The sequence below is a fragment of the Canis lupus genome, chromosome 6 (genome assembly GCF_048164855.1).
Source record: "Canis lupus baileyi chromosome 6, mCanLup2.hap1, whole genome shotgun sequence".
Taxonomy (NCBI): domain Eukaryota; kingdom Metazoa; phylum Chordata; class Mammalia; order Carnivora; family Canidae; genus Canis; species Canis lupus.
The window spans coordinates 77,240,196-77,263,504 of NC_132843.1; the positions used below are offsets into that span (position 1 = coordinate 77,240,196).

The 23,309-nt window shown below is 39.3% G+C and overlaps 1 protein-coding gene across 5 annotated transcripts in view; it reads left to right on the forward strand.

Moving 5' to 3' along the window:
* Positions 1 to 23,309, forward strand: part of PTPRC (protein tyrosine phosphatase receptor type C) — a 126,553-nt gene that overhangs the window by 51,161 nt on the left and 52,083 nt on the right. Inside the window, exons 3-9 of one of the 5 annotated variants that reach the window (XM_072831315.1) lie at positions 8,541 to 8,561; positions 12,037 to 12,228; positions 14,647 to 14,778; positions 16,939 to 17,079; positions 17,874 to 17,939; positions 19,118 to 19,144; positions 21,246 to 21,452. In XM_072831315.1, coding sequence (XP_072687416.1) covers positions 8,541 to 8,561; positions 12,037 to 12,228; positions 14,647 to 14,778; positions 16,939 to 17,079; positions 17,874 to 17,939; positions 19,118 to 19,144; positions 21,246 to 21,452 — 786 coding nt within the window. The remainder of the gene's footprint in view (positions 1 to 8,540; positions 8,562 to 12,036; positions 12,229 to 14,646; positions 14,779 to 16,938; positions 17,080 to 17,873; positions 17,940 to 19,117; positions 19,145 to 21,245; positions 21,453 to 23,309) is intronic. The other 4 variants (XM_072831316.1, XM_072831318.1, XM_072831319.1 and 1 more) reach the window with 4 other exon arrangements.

Below are 23,309 nucleotides of genomic sequence, written 5' to 3' on the forward strand. Positions count from 1 at the left end.
TTTTAACTAGGCTATTTAATGTGGATTATCTTTCTAGGTGTTCCCCCATGGAGATTTGTAGTTAAGTTTTTTGACATTTTAAAGATAATTGAAAGCCTTTTTAATTTATGAAATCTAGTAGATAATGGTTTATTGAAATTAATGTCATTTCAAGTTGCATTGCTATAGTTCCTGAATATTCTCTTAAGGACATTAACTTAAATTAGGAAGTGGTTTGTTGTTTTTGAAAGTTCATGTTAGTGTGCTTCCGTAAGATTTATTGAGTGCCTAAGTAATTTTCATGTGATTTATCATGTTGACTAGAAGTGGTACAGGGACTGAAAAATCTGTTTATAGGGATTTTGTGACTATGGGAATAAGTTTAGTCTCATATTGAGTCTAAACAGTGATGCTAAAGACTTGGAATCTTCTTTCAAAGAGATAAAAGATTGTGGGTGTACTACTCTATAAAGAAAATGAAGTAAAACATAAAATAAGCTACAGTGTTGCAAAATATCCTGAAAAAGCACCCAGCAGAGGAATTTAGAATCAGATTCTGAGATAAAAGGGTGTAAAGGAAAACGCATATTCAATTTGAGAAACTTATGGAGCGTAAGCATGATCATGTGAACCATCTTTAGATATTACGTTGTTTGCCACGGATACTAAATTTTGTTGCATTGAAGATTAAAGGATTTGGGGAAATGTTGAACGGGCCCATGATTAGACCAGAAATACATAGATGTAGATATACACTTAGAGAGAAGCTATTTTTCTGTTTCCGAGCTATGGAAGCCTCTTCTCAGATAAACACGAAGTCTGTGAGCTGCACTACTTTTTGTTGGATGTCACTGTAGTTTGGTTGACTTTCCTGTCAAAATCATATTCTGTAGTAAATTAAATTGACACACCTCTGATTTTTCTCTGGTATTTACCTCTGCCATACATAGAGCATGTATCCAGCAAACTATAATTTAGCCTAAATGTCTACATTTAGGGTCAAGTTTATTTTAGCACTTGTAGCACCATTAGTCATTTACTCTGTAGTCCAATCCTGATTAAGATGCTTCTTTATTTAGCTAATGAGCTTTTAATACATACCAATCTTTATGTAACCTCACACATTGGCTTAAAGAATTTCCATGCTGAAAGGTCAGGTGGAGAGGAAAGGCGATAAGGATCAATTAATGAGGAAAGCAGGAAGCCCGAGAGTTGACAGCACGGTCTGCAGAGTCAGACCTGCTCAGGTTCAAGCCTGGGCTAGTATGTACTGGCCTTGTGAACTTGGCTAACGTACTTGATTTCTTCAGCTTCATAGGGTGTTGTGATCCTTAAGAGAGAAAATACAAGCAACAGACATAGTATGTACGGTGCCTGGCATACCGTGAACACTCAATAAATATCAGCAATTAATGATAATAAAATATCATTTCAGTGTGATTCCTCAAAAAGCTTTAGAACTCAAGGAATTGTCTTCTCCATTTTGGTAATTTATCTTGCTCTCCTTTTCACCTCTTGGATTAAAATATTATATACCACATATTTCGTTTAAAGACATTCCCTGAAAAAAAAAATAAAGACATTCCCTGCCTTAAAAAAAAAAAAATTATTTATTTATTTATTTATTTATTTATTTATTTATCTATTTATTTAGAGCATGAGTGGAGGGAAGGGCAGATGGACAGGGAGAGGGAGAATCCCAAGTAGATGCCACACTGAGTGTGGAGCCCCATGCAGGGCTCAATCCCAGGACCCTGAGATCATGACCTGAAACTAAATCAAAAGTCAGACATTTCGCAGACTGAGCCACCCAGGTCCCCCCCCCCCCAAAATTCATTGCTTTTGAAGCAGTTAGAATTAAATTAATATCTCTGGGGTATTTAACATGTATGTGACCTGATGAATAATCTACTGTTTAGAATCATTTCCAGCATATTTAGTCTAGTATTCATGGTTATGTGAAAAAGGAAGCTACCTGGGGCACCTGGGTGGCTCAGTCAGTTAAGCACCTGCCTTCAGCTCGGGTCATGATTGCAGAGTCCTGGGGTCCAGCCCTGAGTCCTTGGGCTCCCGGCTCAGTGGGGAGCCTCCATCTCCTTCTCCCTCTGCAGCTCCCCACTACTCATGTTCTCATTCTAATAAATAAATAAATAAATAAATAAATAAATAAATAAATAAGCCTACCTTAAAAAAATAGAAAGCTTCTTTATTATCCCAACAATCCTTTTTTTTCCATTTCCATACTAAATATCTGACAAATGATAAATCCGTTCCATAACAAGTCCTATATCATTTGTGCTACATATTTTGGTGCAACAAACTAGTAAATCAGAACAATAGAGTATAGCGCGGTCTGTCGAGTTAGTGACGGATCTAGTACAGGCAACATTAGGATTCCTCTTTTCTTTGTCATCAAATCTACTATTTGATTTCTGTTCTACATTTATTGATCCAATGGCTTCCATCATTCTCAGGAACAAAATTTAATGTCTTTATCATAGCCTATAAGGAGGCTTGCTCCTGGCTTCTCTCCCAAAGGTGATGTCATCAGAGCTGTTGGATTTCTCCTTTGCATTTACTCCTGCTCAAAACCACTCACCAATTACTTATCGACCACTTACGGCTAAGCAGGGCACTTAGCTACACATCTGTGGCTGCTTCTCTTTCTCCTCATCTTGTTGTGTGACTTGCTGATCACCAATGGCAAGAATTTTATTATGAGTCATCATCAGGTTCACCTATGACCGAAATGTCTTTTCAGATCATTGGAGTTATCTATTGATAAGGATATAGACATCTTACAGATTGTAATATTTCCCAGAGCAAAGGACCATGCCTTTTACGTTTTCAAACTAACACCTAATATCACACCAGCAAAACAATAAATATTTTTGAACTTACTGAATAAAATTAACTTGTTTCAAGTTCCAAGGAGTTAGGACTTTATATTGAGAAGGAGCATGTCAAAATCGTTTTAGATATCTAAAAACTTATGGACTTCTTAAAGAAATGTATCATATGAAATGTGTTTACACACTCAAATTAACTTGAACATTTTGAATGTGGCAATATGCTAAACTATTTATGCTTATGAGGATTATTTTTTCTTTCACCTAAAACACAAGAGCTGTCAGCCATTTCTATGGTAATATATATTCTTTAATTTTCCTAATTACTTCCTATGGAAATCAACACAATTTTAAGAACTTGATTTAGAAGAAAATAAAAACAAATGAGGAGAAAACTACTAACGGGAAAATAAAAATTAAACAAAAAATTAAAATATTATTTTACATGTGATAGAAAAATGAAAGCTAACTAAACAAGAGGAGGGACAAAACTCCAAATCATGTAAATTAAAAACAATACTTAAGTATGAATTATGAAGGAAAAGTAGAGAACTTTCTACATTAAAAAAGCTTATGTAAATTACACGAATTGCAATTTTCATAAAAGTCAAAATGAGATGTTCTGCATAGGACAAAAGATATGCTTAAGCAACATAGCATATCTGCACAAGGCCACTGAATGTCATGGATTTTAGTAACAAATGAAAGAGCTTAAGTCAACTCGGGGGCCACTAGAACAAAAGGCTTCGATACTCTGCCTCCTGTGGCCCTTTCCTCCTTTTTTTCTTGCCTCTTTGACTCAAATCTTGTTCAGCTGTGCTGTTTAGTCTATTCAGAAGCATAAGTGTATGTCCTCACTGTTAAAATTTGCTCTATATTTTCGAACAGAATAATGTTTTTCTTATAATTTCTCAGTTGTTCATTAACCACTCTTAATCCTGTATAATTACTAATATTTGAGACTTGTTTAAGTAAAATGAACTTTATACTGAAACAAATCCTTGAGAAAGTTGGCCCAGGAACCCATGTCAGGATGAGCTGAATTCTGGTAAATAATTTTAAGTAAGCTAAGTGAATTATACTTGTGACCTTTAGAGTCGTTTGTGTGGTAGGTGGAACATGCATTAAAATATTAGATATTTTGCTTCTATAGATGTCACTTTAATAAAATAACCAATTTAATTTTACTTGTGGTTTATCTAGTTAGTAAAGAATTTTAATTAACAGACTTCATTGGGATATATTTACTGTTCTTTTAAGAGTTCTTCCCATAGGTGATATGCTATAGCATGACAATGAAGATCAGTAGCCTGAGATGATAGTATTTTTTTCTTTGTCTTTGACTTGCACAGGACCTCCCCTCTTTTTCGATCCAGGCATCTTTTCTAGATCATGGCTCCATCTGTGTACTTGCTTTCCTATGACCCCAAATCATTGTAAATGGTGCCTTGAGCATAGCACCTGAGCTTAAAGGCTGCCTAGCGCTCTCAGTGAGACTTGCTGATGATCTTCCTGCTCCACCCACCCCAAAAGGCAGGAAAGCAATGAAATCAGTAATGTTCTAGTTTGTAATTTTAAAGATCAGTTATATATAAACATATTTATGATGGGAGCAAGTAGATTATTCCACAATATGTATGATCATTGTAGGATCCATTTAAGAATAGGCAATACCCCAAAGTAGAATTTCTGTGATATCTTGTCTTTTTAAGAAAAAATTTTGGTGGGTACTTGCAAGCTGTCAACATTAAATTTACACATCTGAGATGATTAATCTGAAAGATCACAGAGACCATGTTATTCTTGACCATGATAGGATTCCTGCTAAAGTTTACAACAAGTGATATAACCTCTTAAGTTTTATTTTGTAAATTACAATGCTGATATTTAACCTACCTCAAAACTTGTTGAGGATCTGTGAAATACTGAGTAAGTGCCCAAAATAAAATACTGTTGATTGCCTTTTTATTAAAAGTTTCCTCATTAAACCAACCTGCCTTCTGTAAAGTCACAGTACTTAAAATCTCAGGATTTTCCATTAGGAAAGACCTGTCAACAAGAATTTGTAGGTATAATTGCTTAGCCTCCATTATTGGTGCTTGTGATAGGTTTTTAATTTTTCTATTTTTTATTCTGCCTCAAATCTCAGTTTATTGACATTATTTGCAGACTGTTTCACCATTGCTTGAATGAAGATGTTGACTAGATGAGTTTAATTGTCCATTTCTCTAATTTCAGAGTTGTGGTTTGAAAAATGGCTAATTTTAATTGTCTTGCTTATTACAAATGAATATTGGAGTGTACTGAAGTTGAGGGTAACAAATATTTCATGAAAATTGGCTAACGTCTGGAATAAATTACCTGTTTTGTGTCCAGTAGCTCCTACTTTGGTGGTACACTTTGTGAAACTTTTGTTTTTGGGAGGCTACATCTAACTAAAACAACTACAGTTCTTGGCATGTTGGGATAGTAAGAAATTGTTGGAATGTTTTGATGAACTGGCAGCAGCATGTTTGCAGTCTATTTACAAGTTATTCAATATTCATGTGCTGCTGACCTAAAAATAAGTCTTAACTATTCATCACGGCAGGCCGAGGGAGACCTCTCTACTTGTTCTTACTTCAAAAGTTGGAATTAGTTGCTCTTTTCACTTGATGTAACAAAACCATACTTGTGAAGTTTTATCAAAGCTGAAATGTAATCTCTGCTTAAATTGTGCTGTAAATTTGGTGTTTGGTGATCCACAGGCAGGTAGCCTAGAGGAGGAGCACACTTGAGTGTCAACTAAAGGAAGTTTCTCTGGTGGCCTTTTCACACTTCCCAGCATTAAACACATTTCTTGTACTTTTCATTTTCCTTTTTCACCTCATTTTACTTCACCCTGCCCCCATCTTGCTTACCCCTCAAACCTCCAGATGGCTTTCATTAAATGGTATTTAGGGCTGATGAATTATCATCCTTGAATGTCCTTCTCAATATGCCACATTTAGGACACATGTTTAATTTTCTAAAACACTATCCTAATCTGGATGACTAATTTGAGCCACTGTCCCAACTCTGAAACTCAGCATGCACTGCCAGTCTTCTCGCCGCGCCCCCATCCTTTCTCCCCCTGATCCCCCACCACACCTTACAAAATTGAGATCAAAGAAATCTCGTTTTGCGATTGTTAATTTAAGGATTTAAAAACCAAATTTAATACTGTTTCACTAGTTTTGGCCTTTGAAGTAGGTAGACTTACGGGTTTTATTCTGCAAATTGCTGGTGGTCATGAAACCATTCATGTTATGTTTGTATTATGTTATCAACCAAATAACGTTTGGAAAAAACACCTAATTTCTTTTAATAAGCTCTCAGATCTGTTACTGCATCTCTCATTTGTGATGCAATAGGACACTCTGCCTGTATTAAAAGGGCCAAGAGTAAATGCCTTTTTTGTTGAACATGTATATAGAGTTGGCAGTTAATGCTGAAATTTGTCAAATGGCCCTTCCAAAATTATACTTGTGAAATATACAAAAAAATAAATTGATCTACTTAATTTCTATTCAAAAAAAAAGAAGAGAAAAAGTAGAGAACTTTAATGAGGGGCCGTTGGGGGGCCCAGTCGGTTAAGTATCTCCCCTCGGCTCAGTTCATGATCCCGGGGTCCTGGGAATGGGCTTCATATCAGGCTCTTTGCTCAGCTGGGAGTCTGCTTCTCCTTCTCCCTCTGCAGCTCCCCCTGCTTGTGCTCTGCTCTTTCTCTCTGTCAAAGAAATGAATAAAATCTTAAAAAAAAAAAAAAAAAGTAATGAGAAAGTAAGAAAATATTTGATACAGTATAAATTTTAATAATATATACTTTAATAATTTGATAATTATGATTTATATATAATATAAATAATACATGATAATATATAACATATAATACACAAATACTTTTTATATTAAGGAGTAAGCCAGGGAACATCATTGAAGACTACTGGGTCATACTCATCTGATGATACTTCTGAGGGGAAAAATTTTTTTTCAGATCAGAAAATAAAACCTCAAGGCAGGAAGGTGCCTTAAATACTAGTGCACCTGTTATTTTATTTGATGCTTGATTCCTTTTCACATCAGTTCACTATCATTTGGGAAAGAACTTTATGATCTTGTTAATAGCCATTACAAAGAAGGGGGATGAAAACATGCCTCACTCCCCTGCAGACTCAATCCAGTTCCCATCACAGCAATAAAACTAGATTTTCCAACATTCCCACCAGCCCACTTGATAAATCCATCCAATCGATCCACGTTAGCTCTCATCTCATTTGATTTCATTTATTTCCTTCTTGATAACACCCTCTATTCGTAACTCTTGTTGACTTCAATTTCCCTCCTACATAGAAAATTAAGTCACCTTTGCTGTCCCTCTCCTTTAATATTTATTCAACTTCGGGATTCTATCCTGGGCAGTCCTCTTTTTTTATGACTGGGGATCTCCTTCCCCTTTGTAGCCACAATATCCATTTATATGCTGATCCAGAGCCTTAGCCCAAATGCACATCCTGAGCTACCAACCTCCACCTCCACATATTACTAAACATGTTTAAACAAAAGTCTCAAACATACCAAATTTTCCTGTGTCTTTTGCTTTTCTTTCTCCTTTAGCTTGGTGAAAGCCTCCATAATCTACCTAACTGTAATTGCCTAGTATGCTAAACCATCAACCTGAACGTTTTCCTTTTGACTCAATCCCTGCCTTTCTTACTTGCAAAGATCCACAAAGTCTTTTATTTTATTTTTAAGGATCCACAAAATCTTGATAACTGCTTTCAAATATTTCACAGATTTTTTTTCGTGTCTTTTTCTTTTTCTTTCTTTTTTTTTTTTTTTTTTGGTACCATTTTCCTCATGTAGAACATCATCTTTCTCACGTTTTTATTTTGGTCTCCCGATATTTCTGTCCCCTGATAACCCATTTTCCATTCTACAACAGGGTCAATAAAAAATTAAAATGCTTCTGCATTAGACCTCCCTTAAACACCTTTCTCTGATGGCTATCGAAAGCCTGTAGGACAAATCCCAACTTCTTACTCCTCTAGGACTAAGCTAACTGTCCATAATCCTTTAGGTCACACCTTAAATGTATTCAAGAAACCCTCTCTATTACCTCCTCCACCAGCTGGCCATCAACCCTGGAAGTCTAAATTAGATGATCCCTCTATGTGCTTCTATAGCACATTCTGTCTCATTGATCACATTGTATGACTTTTTTTTTTTTTTTGGTCTATATCTCACACTGAACTCAGCTCAATGGACAGGAAATTTCTACATCTTGGTTATGTTATATCCCTAGAACGTGGCATAATGTCTAGCACAAAGTAGGCACTCAATAAATAATCGTTATCTAAATAAATGAATCAATTTGGGGGAATCTTTTGCAGGCTTGAGATTAATTCTAATAGCTCTCCTTTATTTTATTATTTTTCTTATTTTACCTGAGATTCAAAAACTAATAACATAGTTTTGACACACACACTTGGGCTTTCTAAACATGACATTCAGCGAAGGAATGTAGCTTCAGTGGGGTAAAATGTACTGAAAATTGCCACTTTGTGAATGTTAACTAGCATGGAGAGTATATATATATATATATATATATAATGTGTATATGTATTCATGTATGTATACACATATATATGAAATTTGACATTTTCTAAGAGATGTTTGTTTTCTTATTTTCAGGAGTGAATGTTTCCAGTTCTGGTAAGAATTAATATTTGCATTTTATTTATTTATTTTTTTGCAAATTTACGTATTTAATGTTGATAGAATTTTCTATTATTATCTAGTAAAATCATTTTATAAGGACGAATGTTATAATAATCATTCTTGATATTTTCTTGTTCTTAATATTCCTGCTTATAAGACATAAAGTTTGAAACTACTTGAATGTATCATTTGTATACATATTATTGTGTATAATTTATAGCTTTTCTTAAACTTGGTAATAAATTACATGGCAGGATTCCAATCTCTTTAAATTTTATCGTTACAAACAGTTCAAGTTAGATCACAAAATTTTGTAGCTCAAAAATTGGTTAAGGAATTATCTGAGAAATTAGACTTCTATACATATTATATATATGTATATACATATATATAAAAATGAGAAACTTTGAGTTTAGTAAGATATTTTATCATAATCATGTCTAAGTTCTATTGTCACAATGGAATTAGTAGCCTTAATGAATATTCTAACCCTGAGATAAGTTAAGTTTAAACAATGAAAATGTTAAAAATAACTTCATACATACTACATGCAAAATAAGAAAATAAGTTATATCACTTAAATGTTATTGTTGTTTAAAATGTATTACTGATTTCTTGATTCACCATATGGTTGACGTTATACAATAAAAAGGTAAGTACAGCCACTACGATAATTCTGATTTCATAATTCTAATGCAGAGTTCCAGTTAGGTGCATTCAAAATGTTCTGGGAATTGGGTAATTAAAGGAATTATTTGTGTAATTAAAATTCATTCCAAACTATTAAAACAAAGAACTATGTGAAAAATAATAAAACATTCCTGAATCTGTGTAAGTAGTATACTCTCTTATTTTTTAAAAGATGTAATATTAAGATTTTATAGGTGCATGGTATGGCAGAGAAGTTTCATAAAAACATGAAAATCATTAGTGCATAGATGTGATTGGTTTATGCCGGCTACTCTCATGCATTTTAGCATCTCCGCCTTTTACAAAAGATTAAGTTCATTTCAATCATATAAATTAGCTATTGTTGCAGGAGGGGAGGAAGAAGGGGGTAGGATGGGGAGTGAATGTTTAAAATGGTAGATGACTCATCATCTTCTTGAGAGAGTTCCCATTGTGTCTGAACTGTCAAGCCTCCAAGTGATGACATCAGGTAAGTCAAAATAGTGACCCCAAATGCAAACGAGAATGGCTCTGGTGAATGTTGCCAGCATGAAAATGATCAATGGAAACCAGTAGTATCTCCAAAGTGAAGATGAAGGACAATGTAGAATTGGCAATTGGAGTGTGGTTTTTTTTTTTTTTTGATCCTGAATTAAATTCTTATTCCATTGAATTAGGGAAAGTGCATTGAGCTTCAGACATATGCAAGAATATTAAGGCTTCTAGGTAGGAAGGCAATTTTCTGAACACCATTTTTTCATAGATCTTGAAGTGAATTTGCTTGGTGAGATAGAATCTTTAGGAATGCTACTCTTCAACGAAGCACAGCACTATTATGCGAGGTATTTGGAGTGATTTTCCCATTAGTCTCTTTGTAATTCAAATCTAAAAGAAAAGTGGGAGTGGGTGATAAAGGGACGACATTAGGACGTTTCTCTCAAAGTGGATGTATCAGCGGAATCCTGCCAACACCAAAGATAGTTTAACCTGAAAACAACAAATGAGAAATTGTTCAAGTCTCTAATGATGAAAGTGTACTAATGTTATTGCATAGAATTGTAAGCTCCTCCCTCTCTCCCTTCCCTGTTCTCTCCCTCTCTTCCTTTCTGCTGTCTTTTCTTCCACCCCCATGCCTCCCTCTTACTCAACAATGAGCAGATGAGAGAATAAGTCAAGCTAGACTTACAATTTTACACTGAAAGCCAAGAAGGAGCCACTTGCCTATTACTTAGCTAGATCTGTTGACTTGTACTATGGGTGAAAGTTTGTCAGTAAATATGTTTATTTGGGAGTTATTGGGTTACGACCTTCTAGAGACTGAAAATTTTCCCTGGAAAACAAAGATAGTAACAACTGTACTATCACTTTGGATTTCTGTAGCCACAGAAGAGTTCCACATTATTTCATGTGCATGACCTTGGGGCAGTTCAAGAGGGTATAGATGTTTTTTTTACCTATTTAGCAAACATCAATTTCACTTTGCCTTTGGTATTAGGGAATGAAATTAGGACTTCTGTGTGTCCTTTCTACTTCCATTTTCTTAATTCCCTATTCAGTAATCTTTTAATTTTGGTTCTTGATTCTTATCACTTCTACTCTTTACAGTTTCTCCCCTTCTTTCTCTTCCCTTATTCGTGCCATGTTCTCTTACCCATTCTTGTTGAACTGAATTGTTAAAATACTTGTGTAATATCATGCAATTTTTTGTTCATTGAATATTGAAAAACATAAATTTGGCTATTCGTAGAAGCAAATGCATGGTAAAGATAGATGATGTAGAAAAAATACTATAACCTCAATATCCAGAAATCACAATGTGGCACTTTTTTTGTTTTGTTTTTTAATAACGTTTGGTGTAATCTCTGCACCCCCTCCCCCCATTCTTGTATAAAGAAATACACATTGTGAGTAAGAGAATACCAAAAATTTAAAGGCCTTTAGTATAGGGTACTAATGTGCCCTGCAGAAAGCTTTTACCAATTATAGACTCCAGTCAGCTGGGCCTATACCTATTTCAACACCACCTTTTCACATGGTTTTTTCTTCCAAGGGGAATTGAAACTGCAGAAAATGTTATTTCAAGTTCTCAAATTGTATTTCTTATATTCTCAAAAAGTTGAAAACATTTTTGTAGACTTGGGCCACTTGTGTACCTGAGACTTTGTTTCCCTTTTACCCAATCTTTGCTTTGTTTGACTCTGATTTTTTAAAAAATAATCACTTGTACTTAGGATTTTATCTTTCATTCTTTCTCCTGGAACACTAGTCCTCCTATAATCTCCTTTGGAGTTTCTCTTTCTCTTTTCCTCATTGATAAGTCATATATATTATATGCATATGTATATCCATATATTTTTTTTACAATTTCTGTTGATCAGTTTTCTTTCTGCATGTGCTCCACCCTTCTGAGAATCTAGCAATTAAATGGGAAGAGGGCAGGGAATAATTGCTTTCAACTTCACTTCCCCATTTGTATCTTTAGCCTCTGTTCTATAGCTCATTTTATATCTAAGTCTATGCATCTGTACCTCCATATTTATATTTATATATATACGCATGTGTGTATATATGTTTTGGTATTTACTAACATATACACACACCGTGTACACATATATGTATATATACACAGACCATATATCATGTCTGTATGTTGTGCGTGCATATACACATATATGTATAAATATTTATATGCGTGCCATAAAGGACTGGGCAGTTAGTAAACTCAGATGAATATATGTTGCAGGATATGATTCACACACTTATTTTGTTTTCCTTCTTCCATCTCCCATGAACACAATAGGACTGAACTCAACAGAAAAGCCCAGTGCTCCAGGAGACCCCTTACCCACCCGCACCACTGCATTCTCACTCCCAAGCATCTCTGAAAGAGAAAATTACTCATCAGAGACCACGCCTCCTCTTAGTCCAGACAGTACATCGACTGAAGAATCCCGGAATTCTTTGGATAATGCTAATTCTCATGATGTGAAAGGTTGGCACAGAAGTGTTAATTGAAATGAGTTTGGGAGCACTCGTCTTTTTGAATTCGAAAGTTATCAGAACAGCTTTTCTCTAAATTCTATGTGCAGTTTCTATGTGTGATGTTACTCAAGTGTGCAAAGTGTAGGACGTCTAGGTGTTCATGCGATACTGACTGACCAAAGTAATGAATGCATACTGGCAAGGAGGGGTGGAAGGGGGGCCCCCACAAGTCACGTTGGGGGGTAGGAGGGGAGTTTCTTGGGCAACCTCTGAGCTACACGCTCTGCATCATCGGCCCGGTTTCTGCTTACTTAAGTTTTTCGCAGCTCTGGACATCAGATTTCACTATTTCAAGGCTTTGTCAGTCTAGCCCTCCCTGGCTGTAATTCAGAAGAAGAACCTTTCTCTGTTCAACTCCAGATTCTCAATATCAGAAAATTAGTGGAGATAGACAAATTATTTTTTTAAAAAACCACACTGAGGATGAATAATCCAGTTTTGCTATGTGCACTTCCTCCAGGGATATTTTCATTATTAAAAAAATAATCAAGGTTGAGAGTCCTAATGGTTTAATTTAAGGTTCTGTGGCCACATTCATAACAAACTACCAGTGACGTGGGAGGCATTTTCTTTCCACGGAAGACCATGGAGGCTCTTCGGAATCCCAATAAATCTGTGATTTGCTCATTCTATATTTATTTATTGTTAGTTCTGTCAGCGTATTCAGTACCTAAATCAACCATCGTGAGGTTTGTTTATGCCTTTTCTGAAATAATGTGCCATCCTGTCGTTTTCTGAGGCAAGTAGGTTTATAGACATACTCCGATCAGAGCCTCAGCTATTTGCTTAACACTGCCATTAATCTCGGTTTGGAAAACACGTATGTATGGCACTATCTGAGAAATTTTTTTGGGGGGGTACATTGTAATGTTTTGAATACCATATTGATAAAGTTTATTGCCTGTAATATGCAGTTAAATAAATGATAAATGCCTCCTTATGTTGATTACAGAACCGAACATTCCATCTTTCTCTGCTGCCCTAGCAGAGTAGTGGCCAGGACCTCTGTGAACATTGCAAGCAATCGGTTTCATGGCCCAAAATTAAAAAAAAAAAATGAATGTGAGGATGAGGGTGTTGATGGCTAAGTAGAACATTTCAGGCTCAAGGTTTTTCCTAAATAAATGGCACACTTCAGAGGTTCCATTTCAAAGGTTCCGCATTTACTTCTTGTACACAAACACATGCATACACCATTCCATATGAAGCAAAATGTGAGAGGAAAAGTTTAAAATGGAATATATTGGGAATGAAGATGAACAATATTAATACTAACTTGCCCTGGCACAATAATACTGCTAGTGAGATTAGCTTGGAAGGTTTTCTTACACTTTCCAATAAAAGAACCCATTTTTTCTCCTCTAGAGAGTCATCTTGCTATCAGGTGATATTTCAATTATCTACTGGGGTAAAATCTGTATGTGTTATTTAATTTTTGTTTGTAATTGATGTATGCTGTGGGATACAATCGGAATTTCCTGCTTACTGATAAGTATAGGGGGGAAAATTCCCTCAATCCATTTTTCTAACACTGTAATATCTTCAAACGTTTTCAGAATCGTTCAACAATAATTAACATAATCATTTAATATTATTTTTATAAAAATGTGTTATGCCTTTTGCAAAACACCACTATAGAAGTCTATACAAAGTATATACTTATGCTTATATATACTAAAACGTATATATATATATATATATACACACACACAGTATTTACTTTACACACAGGCACAATGAAATCTGCAAATCCTGATCCTTTAAAGATACTGTTTATATGGGTGGTAAACCCTCCAGACTCTAGACATGGATTCTGTGACAATGTGTATGTGTGTGCGTGTGTGCAACTGTTTCCCCACATTTTTTTCCAATACTAGATATAATAAACCTAGTGTGATAGTTAAAGTATTTCATTTTTACATTGAAAAACTGTCATGTGATGAGCATTTTTGCATATGCCTTTTGGCCACTGTATATATTAGATATCTGTTACATGTCTTGCCCATTTTTCTTTTTTCGATTTGCATATTATATATTGTATATTGAGGGATTCTTTCCTGATTCTTCCTACAAAGCACTCTCTCAACTTTCAGTGTGTCGAGTTGAAGGAGAGTTGGTTCAAAAAGCTCCTAGGGCCTAGGGGGTCCAAAGCCACCTGGAAACCTGAGTCATCTGTGATATCATGGCCCAAAGGGAGCCTCTGGGAATATGTAAATCAAGGACTCAGGTGCCACCTTCCTGCCAGGTGAATTTAAGTAGAGGCAGACACACATTTCACGGTCTGGTAACCAATATAGTTATAACCTCCTAGTATTTAAATGTCTCATCTGCGGGGAAATACTGAAATGATCTTGCTTTCTTACCTTAGGTGTCACACAGCCGCCTCTCCTCACGCACACAGGCTCGCAGGCATCCTCTGCCGGACCCGACCCGCAGACACCCAACAGCACTGTTGCCCTTCTCGCACGCACCCCTGCACCAGGCAGGAATGACCCATCAGGTTTGCGGGGTTGTCAGGCTTAAGACCAGTGTGAGGGAGTCCAGCCACTTGCTAAACGGGTAGCACCTGCCAGTTGGTGAATTTGCAATTTCCTACTTTCCTGGTTACGCTTAGTCTGTGAGGCCGCACCACTCAGGTCCTTGTGGCAGAGAGGAGATTGCCCAGAAGGAATCTTTCGAGAATAAAGGACAGACCTGTTTTGGGGGAAACAGTTATGTAGGGTGCTCTATACGTTTATATTTGAGGCCAGCACCGTTGCCCAGTGAAAACTTCTTGCTGGCAATAAAGAACAGTATATGTGATTTGTTGCTTAAAGACCTCTGACCAATAAACAAAATCGTGAAGGGTGAATGACTTCCATCATCAATGAAGGGCACTAAGAAATCATAACCACAATTTAATTGCTTTTTTTTTCAAGAATGGAAAAAAAAAAAAAAGAAATAGATGCTTCCCAGTCCCCATTCAAACATTAAAGCTTCTTTCCAGCTGAGCATCTCCGTGTATAGAAACAAGGCAAAGCATCCTCCCCCTGGTCTTTCCAAAGTCAGCATCTCCATCGCTTCGTGGTGTCTTTTTTTATCCCGAGAACCGCGATGCGGGCAGACACCTGCAAGACTGTAGTGGCCCGAGGGCCTCGGATCATTTCAGAGATCTAAACGGGGGAGCCCACGGGGCTGGCACCGCAGTGGCCTTGCCTCAAGCGGGAATTGAACACGGAAACCAAGCAAATCACGGAGAATGATGGGGTTTTTTTTTGCAGTATTAACGCTCTTCCCTTGGTGCAAAGATCATGACAGGCTGTGCACCTGCTTTAAGAGCTGTCAAGGGAGCTGCCCTCGGCCCCGCCTCGCTCCACCCAGGCCAGCTGCCCCAGAACCGCAGGGAGAAAAAAAAAAAAAAAAAAAAAAGTGGAGCTTCCAGCAAAGCCAGGAATTCCCAGGCGGTGCGTGAGCTGGGCGGTCCCTCACCGGAGGCGCCCTGCCCTCCCCAGGGGACTCCTCCCCTCCAAGCCGCTCCTTGCACTGATTAAAAACTGATTAGGATTAATTCCCCTAATTAAAATTGTAAAAGTCACTTCGAAAGCAGCTCAGAGATTACCTACGCAAGGGAACTGTAGTTTTCCTATAAAATAGGAAGGTAGGGGATTTAAGGAGGGGGCGGGGGAGGGGGGAGCTGGAGAGCAAGGGCCCGGGCAGGGAGGTGGGGTGGGGGGGAGGCCAGGCTTGCGCAGGGGACTGGGAAAGAACACGCTAGAAGGCAAGAGACAAACCCGCCGATTCTTAAAACTTGGCAGAGGACCAGTTCTGGGTCAAAAAAAATATATATATTATTATTATTTTTTAAAGCAGGAAAGGGCCTGGGGAGCGGCTGCTGACGGTTTCCGTGGCGGCGCAGTTAAACCGGGGGCGAGTGGGGGGGCGGATTGGGGAGACGAGCAGAGACCCAAACCCAGAGTCTTGGCAGGTGCGGTTGGGGTGCGCTGGGTGCGGCCCCGCGGTGGGCGCTGCGCGATGCCCGGGGGCGGGGTTGGGGGGGCCCTGAGCTCTGACCCCCTGACCCCCGCCTCTCTATCGGTGTGCTCCTGGGGGGGCTTGCACCCCAGGGGAGGGGTGCCAGGATCGTCGGGCGCCGCGGGCTCCAGAGCCACCTGCTTTCCCCCGGGGAGGGGCTCCTACGGCGGAGGGGGTGTCCTGGGGGCGGGGAGGCAGAGGCATCCGACAGTGGCCCGAAGCACCTGCACCCACCACCCCACCCAGCTCCTCTCTGCACCCAGAGAGGCGCACCCATGGGTGCACAGGGCAGGTTGCGCTTCCCCGTCCGCCACCCTCCACCCGGGCTTGCACACCCGGAGCTCCGCGGCCGGCCTGGGGTGTCAGCCCCCCACGCGGTCCCCTGGGTGCATTCCCACTGCCACCCAAGGCCACCCGCCACCCAGGGGGGGCTTCTCTGGGTGGGGCCCCCGGACCGGCAGTGCTCGCCCCGATGGCACGTGCCGCGTGCGCCCGGGGTCCCACGCACCTTGCAGGTGTCCGCGCGGTTCTACAGAGCAAGGGCCCCCCGGGGCTGGGCCTCGGGGTCCGGGGTCCGCTGGGGGGCCCGTCTGGCCGTCCCCTTGTGTGGGAGACACGACGCCAGCGGCGACGGCCTTTGTGCTTGCAGGGTCCTCGGGAGAGTGGACCACCCCTCGCACCTTCCCCGCGGACCCAGCTGCCACCCCAGTAGCCTCCCCCCCGCCCGCACGCAGCAGCTCCGCGGCGCCTCCGCGCGCCTCCAGCATCCCGGCCAATGCCAGCTCCTCAGGTTCGAGCCCCGGGTCGGGGGGACAGTGACGTGCAAGCTAGGGACGCCCTGCAGCCCTTTAACCTCAGGCCGGACATCATTTGGAGGTTTCCCGGTTTACCAAGTTTCACATATTGATATTAAATTAGACAAAATAAACTTGCCAGGAAGCTTTTTTCTTTTTTCTTTGCATATTTTATTTTGTTATTCGCACCGTGAACGTTGATGGCAAAGAAGAAAGATAACAGGCTCTTGTGTCCTCTAGCCCCACCCGGGGTCAAATCCAGCCTCGTTGACTTATGCATAAGCTACTCATAATTTGTGTGTGTCTCCTCTGTTAAAAAGAAAAAAAAAGGATATTATAATATCCATGTTATAGGATTGATATGGGAACTGAATATGTAGAAAGGCTGGCAGGCAATTAATAATAATAATAATAATAATAATAATAATAAAGAGTAACTGGTATCCGTATTTGGAATCCGTATTTGAATTAAAATAAGGAAGTTGTAATTGAAGGAGAAAGGAGTAGTGTGAGGAAGATGGCACATCAGGTAAGAAGCGCACCAAGGAGTGGATAGTTTCTCCAGACTTACATGACGTCAAGCTCTAATTATTGGAAATGTTGGTTATCTTAAAAGGCCATTGGCAGAGAAAGTGCTGATTCATTTTCTTATTTTAAAAATAAGCACAAAAAAAAAAAAAAAAAAAAAAGAGCAAGCGTTCATTCCAAGGAGGACTCCTGTAGTGAAGATGCGGTTGCCCTTCCGTATGACAAACTCATTAACTTTTATTCTCTGTTCATTTCCTTGCAGATGAGACTCATACGTCCACTTCACCCGCAACAAGCACTAACCATACAACTGCTCCCACAACAATAGGTGACAATCTTACCCCCAGCCATACAATCACACCACCACCATGTACCTGGGATGGGCTCCTAGAAGGGTCTTCCGTTTGCTCTACACTGGGCTCCTTCTCTTGAGAAGTTCAATGAAGTATTCTAACCACGGGGGCTGTGGCATAGCAGTGAGCCTCGCACCACGTATTTTAGCAGGGCAACAGCTGGTGAGATCAGGGCCAGCTGTTGTAGGGCATTCCTGCTACCGGAATACCCTACCACCCCACTGCTCTAGTGAGCAGCCCCCAGGAGTTGTGTACTGTGTGCAGATGCGTAGAGAAATAATCGCATACACTGAGACTTCTTTCTCCAAGAGTGGGCTGAGGTATTAGTATGAAAAAGAATGATTCTATCAATGGAATTCTCCATTCCAAGTGGTGAATAGCAGGGGATTGTTTCTAGAGCCCCAGTCATGCGATGTGGAGCAGGAAGCCAAGGCGAGGGGCCTCTAGAGAACGAACCCAGCAGTCGGCAGTGCCAGTGGGTGGGTCGGCGGTGGCGGAGACTGCAGGCCCACCGTTCTTTCCCCAATTCTTGCAATGCAGAGACCAGATTAGCAGAGCTCTCTCGGCTTTCACAAAGCACATTTCCACTCGTTGTTTAGTTTAGTACATGTGCTTCACCCAAGATGTGTTTCAGTTTCTGGAAAGAGCCATTAATTACCCTGGATCCAGTAGATGCGCAAACAACTTAGCAACAGTTAAACTAGGGAATGAAGCAGCCTGTGCCTATTTTCTGAATTTTTAAGCAAAGGTGTAAGCTGAACTCTCCAGGGGTTATAATTATATAAGTCTGTTTTGAGATTAATCAAGGGGATGAGGAGCTTTAAATGTCTTTGGCTGCGTGGATAGTTGGGCATGTCACCACCCCGTAATCAAATGTGTGCTCAAAAATCTGAATATTATTACGATCACAATCACGTTTAGTGGGGAAATTCATGAAAACGTTTTTCTAGAACTAGCTCATGAGTTTATAACATTTGAAGTTTTGATGGGAAAATATCGTATTAGGCAAACCCTGCACTATTAAACCTAATTCATAGACTTGACAATTTATGAACTTGAAACATGATAAACCACCCTTTCCCACAATGACTATAGCAGAGATATTGTAAATGAAATTTTAATAATTTGCACTCCCTTTTTTTTTCTCTTACAGTTTCCCCAGAACCTAGGCAAACATGTGGTAAGTTTATCTAGAGGTTGTGTATATCATTTTAGAATATCACTTTAATTATTTCCTTCTTCCTTCCAAGCTTCAAGACCCAGTAGTAGTACACTAAATCCACTGGCTCTCATTTCCCAGCAATGATTAGTCCCAAATCTTCAGAGCCAGTGACCTTCAGGGGCAAGAAGCTTTGACGTCATGTCCAAACCTAATTTGGAGCACCAGGAATACTAATTACTAGCTAAACGACTTTGGTGAAGCCACTTAACTTGAGTTTGGGTATGCGTGAAATGAAGATAGCAAGTTTGCTTTAGGGTTGCCGGGGGTGGGGATGCAGTGTGATGATACACGTGCAATGGGGAGCAGGCCTTCAAGGCTGGTCAAGAAGAATCTGTTTTTGTCTCTGCCCCTGTCTTTCTGTCTTGCTGGGGTTTTGGCTCAAAGCAGGTGCTTGAGGACAGTTTGTACAACTCTTCCCACCTTCCTACTCTCCTCTCGGAGAAAGTCTTCCATGGTGGGGGCTTCACCCTACAAATGTTTGGGAATCTCACCGCTAAAGTTTCCGCCTTCAGCAGCTCCCCATGCACCTGATGCAAAGATCAGCCCTCATATGTTGGCTTAATTAATATGGCCTTTTTTTTTTAAGATTTTATTTATTTATTCATGATAGTCACACAGAGAGAGACAGAGAGGCAGAGACACAGGCAGAGGGAGATGCAGGCTCCATGCACCGGGAGCCCGACGTGGGATTCGATCCCGGGTCTCCAGGATCGCGCCCTGGGCCAAAGGCAGGCACCAAACCGCTGCGCCACCCAGGGATCCCAATATGGCCTTTTATGATCACATTCCTCCTGTATTTTTGCCTCCTTACACTCGTCACTTAACCAGTGTGAAACTACTTACCGTTTTCTAAACACACAGTGATTGCACAATGCCTCTGTGCTCTTCCCCGCTCTTCGTCCCCCACACTTAGGACCCCACTCCATCTTTACATCTTTATCCAGCCCCCCCCATCTGTTTTGCTATGTCCTGCTTGTATTTTAAAACACAAACTGAGTCACCCATCTCCTCTGGAGAGCCTCTCCTATCCCTGCAATCGGAATAAGTGTCCCCCCACCCTACTCCCATATTATTTTGTGCATAATCTTGTTTTAGGTGTTTGCATATCTTATGCAACTCACACCTGTGCTTGTCTCTATGTTAGACTCCATGTTTCTAAAAGCTGATCATTCCTAGGGCTTGGGACTTCTTTTTTCTTTTTTAAAGATTTTATTGATTTATTCATGAGAGACCCAGACAGAGGGAGAAGTAGGATCTGCCCGGGGAGCCCGATGCGGGACTCAATCCTGGGTCCCTGGGGTCACGCCCTCAGCAGAAGGCAGACGCTCCACCGCTGAGCCCCTCAGGGGTCCCGGGACAATGTCTTAAACAGAATAAGGGGTTAATAATGTTCTTTGGATTAAAAATGAGTGAATAAATTAGCATTTGTGGAAAAGATATTTTTACCAGTCAATGGAATGTGTTTAAATAAAGGAGAGAATGCGACATGGCACCAGGAGAGGTACTTCGGAGGGTTTATTATAAATAACTTTACATAGGTAAAGGAATAATAAAGCCTGTGGTCCTAGAATTAACGTTCCACATATTTGGAGAAACAGGTAATCAAAAACTGCATTTCAGAAAGAAAGGAAAACGATAAGCAAGAAGAAATTTGCTAGACACCTCATTCATTTGTGCATCATTCAACAAATAATTCAAACAAATGAGCCCGTGCTAATGACAAGTTTCATGCAACAATTTGGGTTTATGATGATCAACGTAGACTGGACTTTGCTGTCATAGAAAATACAGTCTAGTTAGAAAGACAGTAATCTATTAACCACCCAAGTATAAACTTAAGAGCTGAGGTCCTTGATGGGCAGCAATAAAAGGGAATTTTGAAAAATCAATTAAGGATACACTTGATGTGTTTCTTCTCATTTTAATGTTTCTGGGGATATTTTGTTAGATACTTGATATTTTTGAAAATCTATATTAAGGCGTTTGCATTTGAGGTAGGTTTATTTGTTCTGAAAAAAAATTTTTAAATGATAAATAACCCTCACTTTTTTTCTTTCAGAGGACAGATACGCAAATATCACCGTGGAATATTATTATGAACCTAACTCATTTGTAGCAAAACTAAATGTTAATGATACCGTGAATTGTGACCAATGTAAGAAAAATGAGATCTCTAACCTAAAAGAATGTGAAAACCTGAATATTACTATAAGTCACAGTTCATGTGACAGTCCAAATAAAACCTTAACCTTAGAGGTACCACCAGGTAAATATAAATTGGTTTCTATTTGTATATATGCAAAAAAGTACAATTCTATGTGTCTTGCATTCTAGTGGTTGCTGGAATCTGTCGGCTGAGTGAGCAGGGATGAGGGACAGGAAGTCAGCTGGAGGCCAGTGGGTGAACTTTCCATTCTCCTGACCCAGTGAAGTTAGAAACTCTTATAAGCCTTCTTAATTATTTTCCCTTCCTTACACTCCTTTTACACAGTATTTCGTGTAGATTAGGTGTAATTTATTCCACTGTGGATAAGTGATTATCCACAAGCTTTCTAAATACAGGTGTGTCTGAAGTATATTGGGGGAAAACATGAAGTCAAGGATTTGATGGTAGTGGAAAGAACAAAAATACTTTCACACAAAAAAAGAGAGCTATAATCACGTTAAGGTGATCAAGGCAGGTTTGCTCCTCAGCTACTGCTGGGAAGAAGGGCCTAGGGCCTCGGGCCCACTCCACTACAGCCTATCTTAACAAAATGTGTTTTGGAAAAGGGATTCAGGAATTGTGTAAATTTGTTGACTCTCTGCCATCACCTAATAATTCAAGAACATTGATTTGTTAACATCTAAATAGGCTAAAGTTTGCTTTCATATCTTGGCTATTGTAAATGATGCTTCTTTAACCATAGGGTTGGATGGATCCTTTTGAATTAGCATTCTTGTATTCTGTGGGTAAACATCCAGCAGTGAAATTGCTGGATCCTAAGGTAGTTCTAATTTTAACCGCCCTACTGTTTTCCACAGGGGCTACACCCATTTGTATTCCCACCAATAGTGCAGGAGGGGTCCTTTTTCTCCATATCCTCACCAACACCTCTTGTTTCTAGTGTTGTTGCTTTTAGCTATTCTGATGGGTGTGGGTGTGATGCTATAGCTCATGTAGTTTTGATTCGCATTTCCCTGATGATAAGTGATGATGAGCATCTCTTCATGGGTCTGTTGGCCATCTGCATGTCATCTTTAAAGAAAAGTCTGTTCATGCCTTCCGCCCGTGTTTTAATTGGGTCACTTGTTTTTTAGGCGTTGATTTGTATAACCTCTTTATATATTCTGGATGCTAGCCCTTTATTGGATATGCCATTTGCAACATCATGGATATAGCTAGAGAGTATAATGCTAAGTGAAATTGTTAGAGAAAGACAAGTACCATATGACTTCACTCATATATGGGATTTAAGAAACAAAACAAACAAAGAGGGAAAAATAAGAGAGAGAGAGAGAGAGCCAGAGAAAGCAAGAAACAGATTCTTTTTTTAAAAAAGAAGATTTTACTTATTTATTCATGAGAGACACAGAGAGAGAGGCAGAGACACAGGCAGAGGGAGAAATAGGCTCCCCGTGGGGAGCCTGATGCAGGACTCAATCCCGGGACCTGGGATCAGGCCTTGAGCCAAAGGCAGTCGCTCAACCACTGAGCCACCCAGGTGTCCCAAGAAACAGACTCTTAAGTATAGAGAATACTCTGATGTTACCAGAAGGGAAAGGGGATCAGTAGGTGATGGGGATTAAGGAGTGCCCTTGTTACTGTATGGAATTGTTGAATTGCTATACTGTACACTTGTAACTAATATTACACTGTATGTTAACCAACTAGAGTTAAAGTAAAAACTTTAAAAATACATAGGTCAAAGTTTGATATATTTTTGAAAAGTTACTGAAGTTAATTATCAATTAGAAACAGAAAGTGACAACTTAAAAGACGCATTCCCTGAGGCAGAAACCCCCATAATTCTGTGTAATAATCATTTAATAAAAAAATCAGAGTAATTAAAAAACTGAAGATATAAGTAAGAAGAAGAATGAAGAGAGTGTTTTAAAATGTGCAAAAAAAAATGCAATTTCA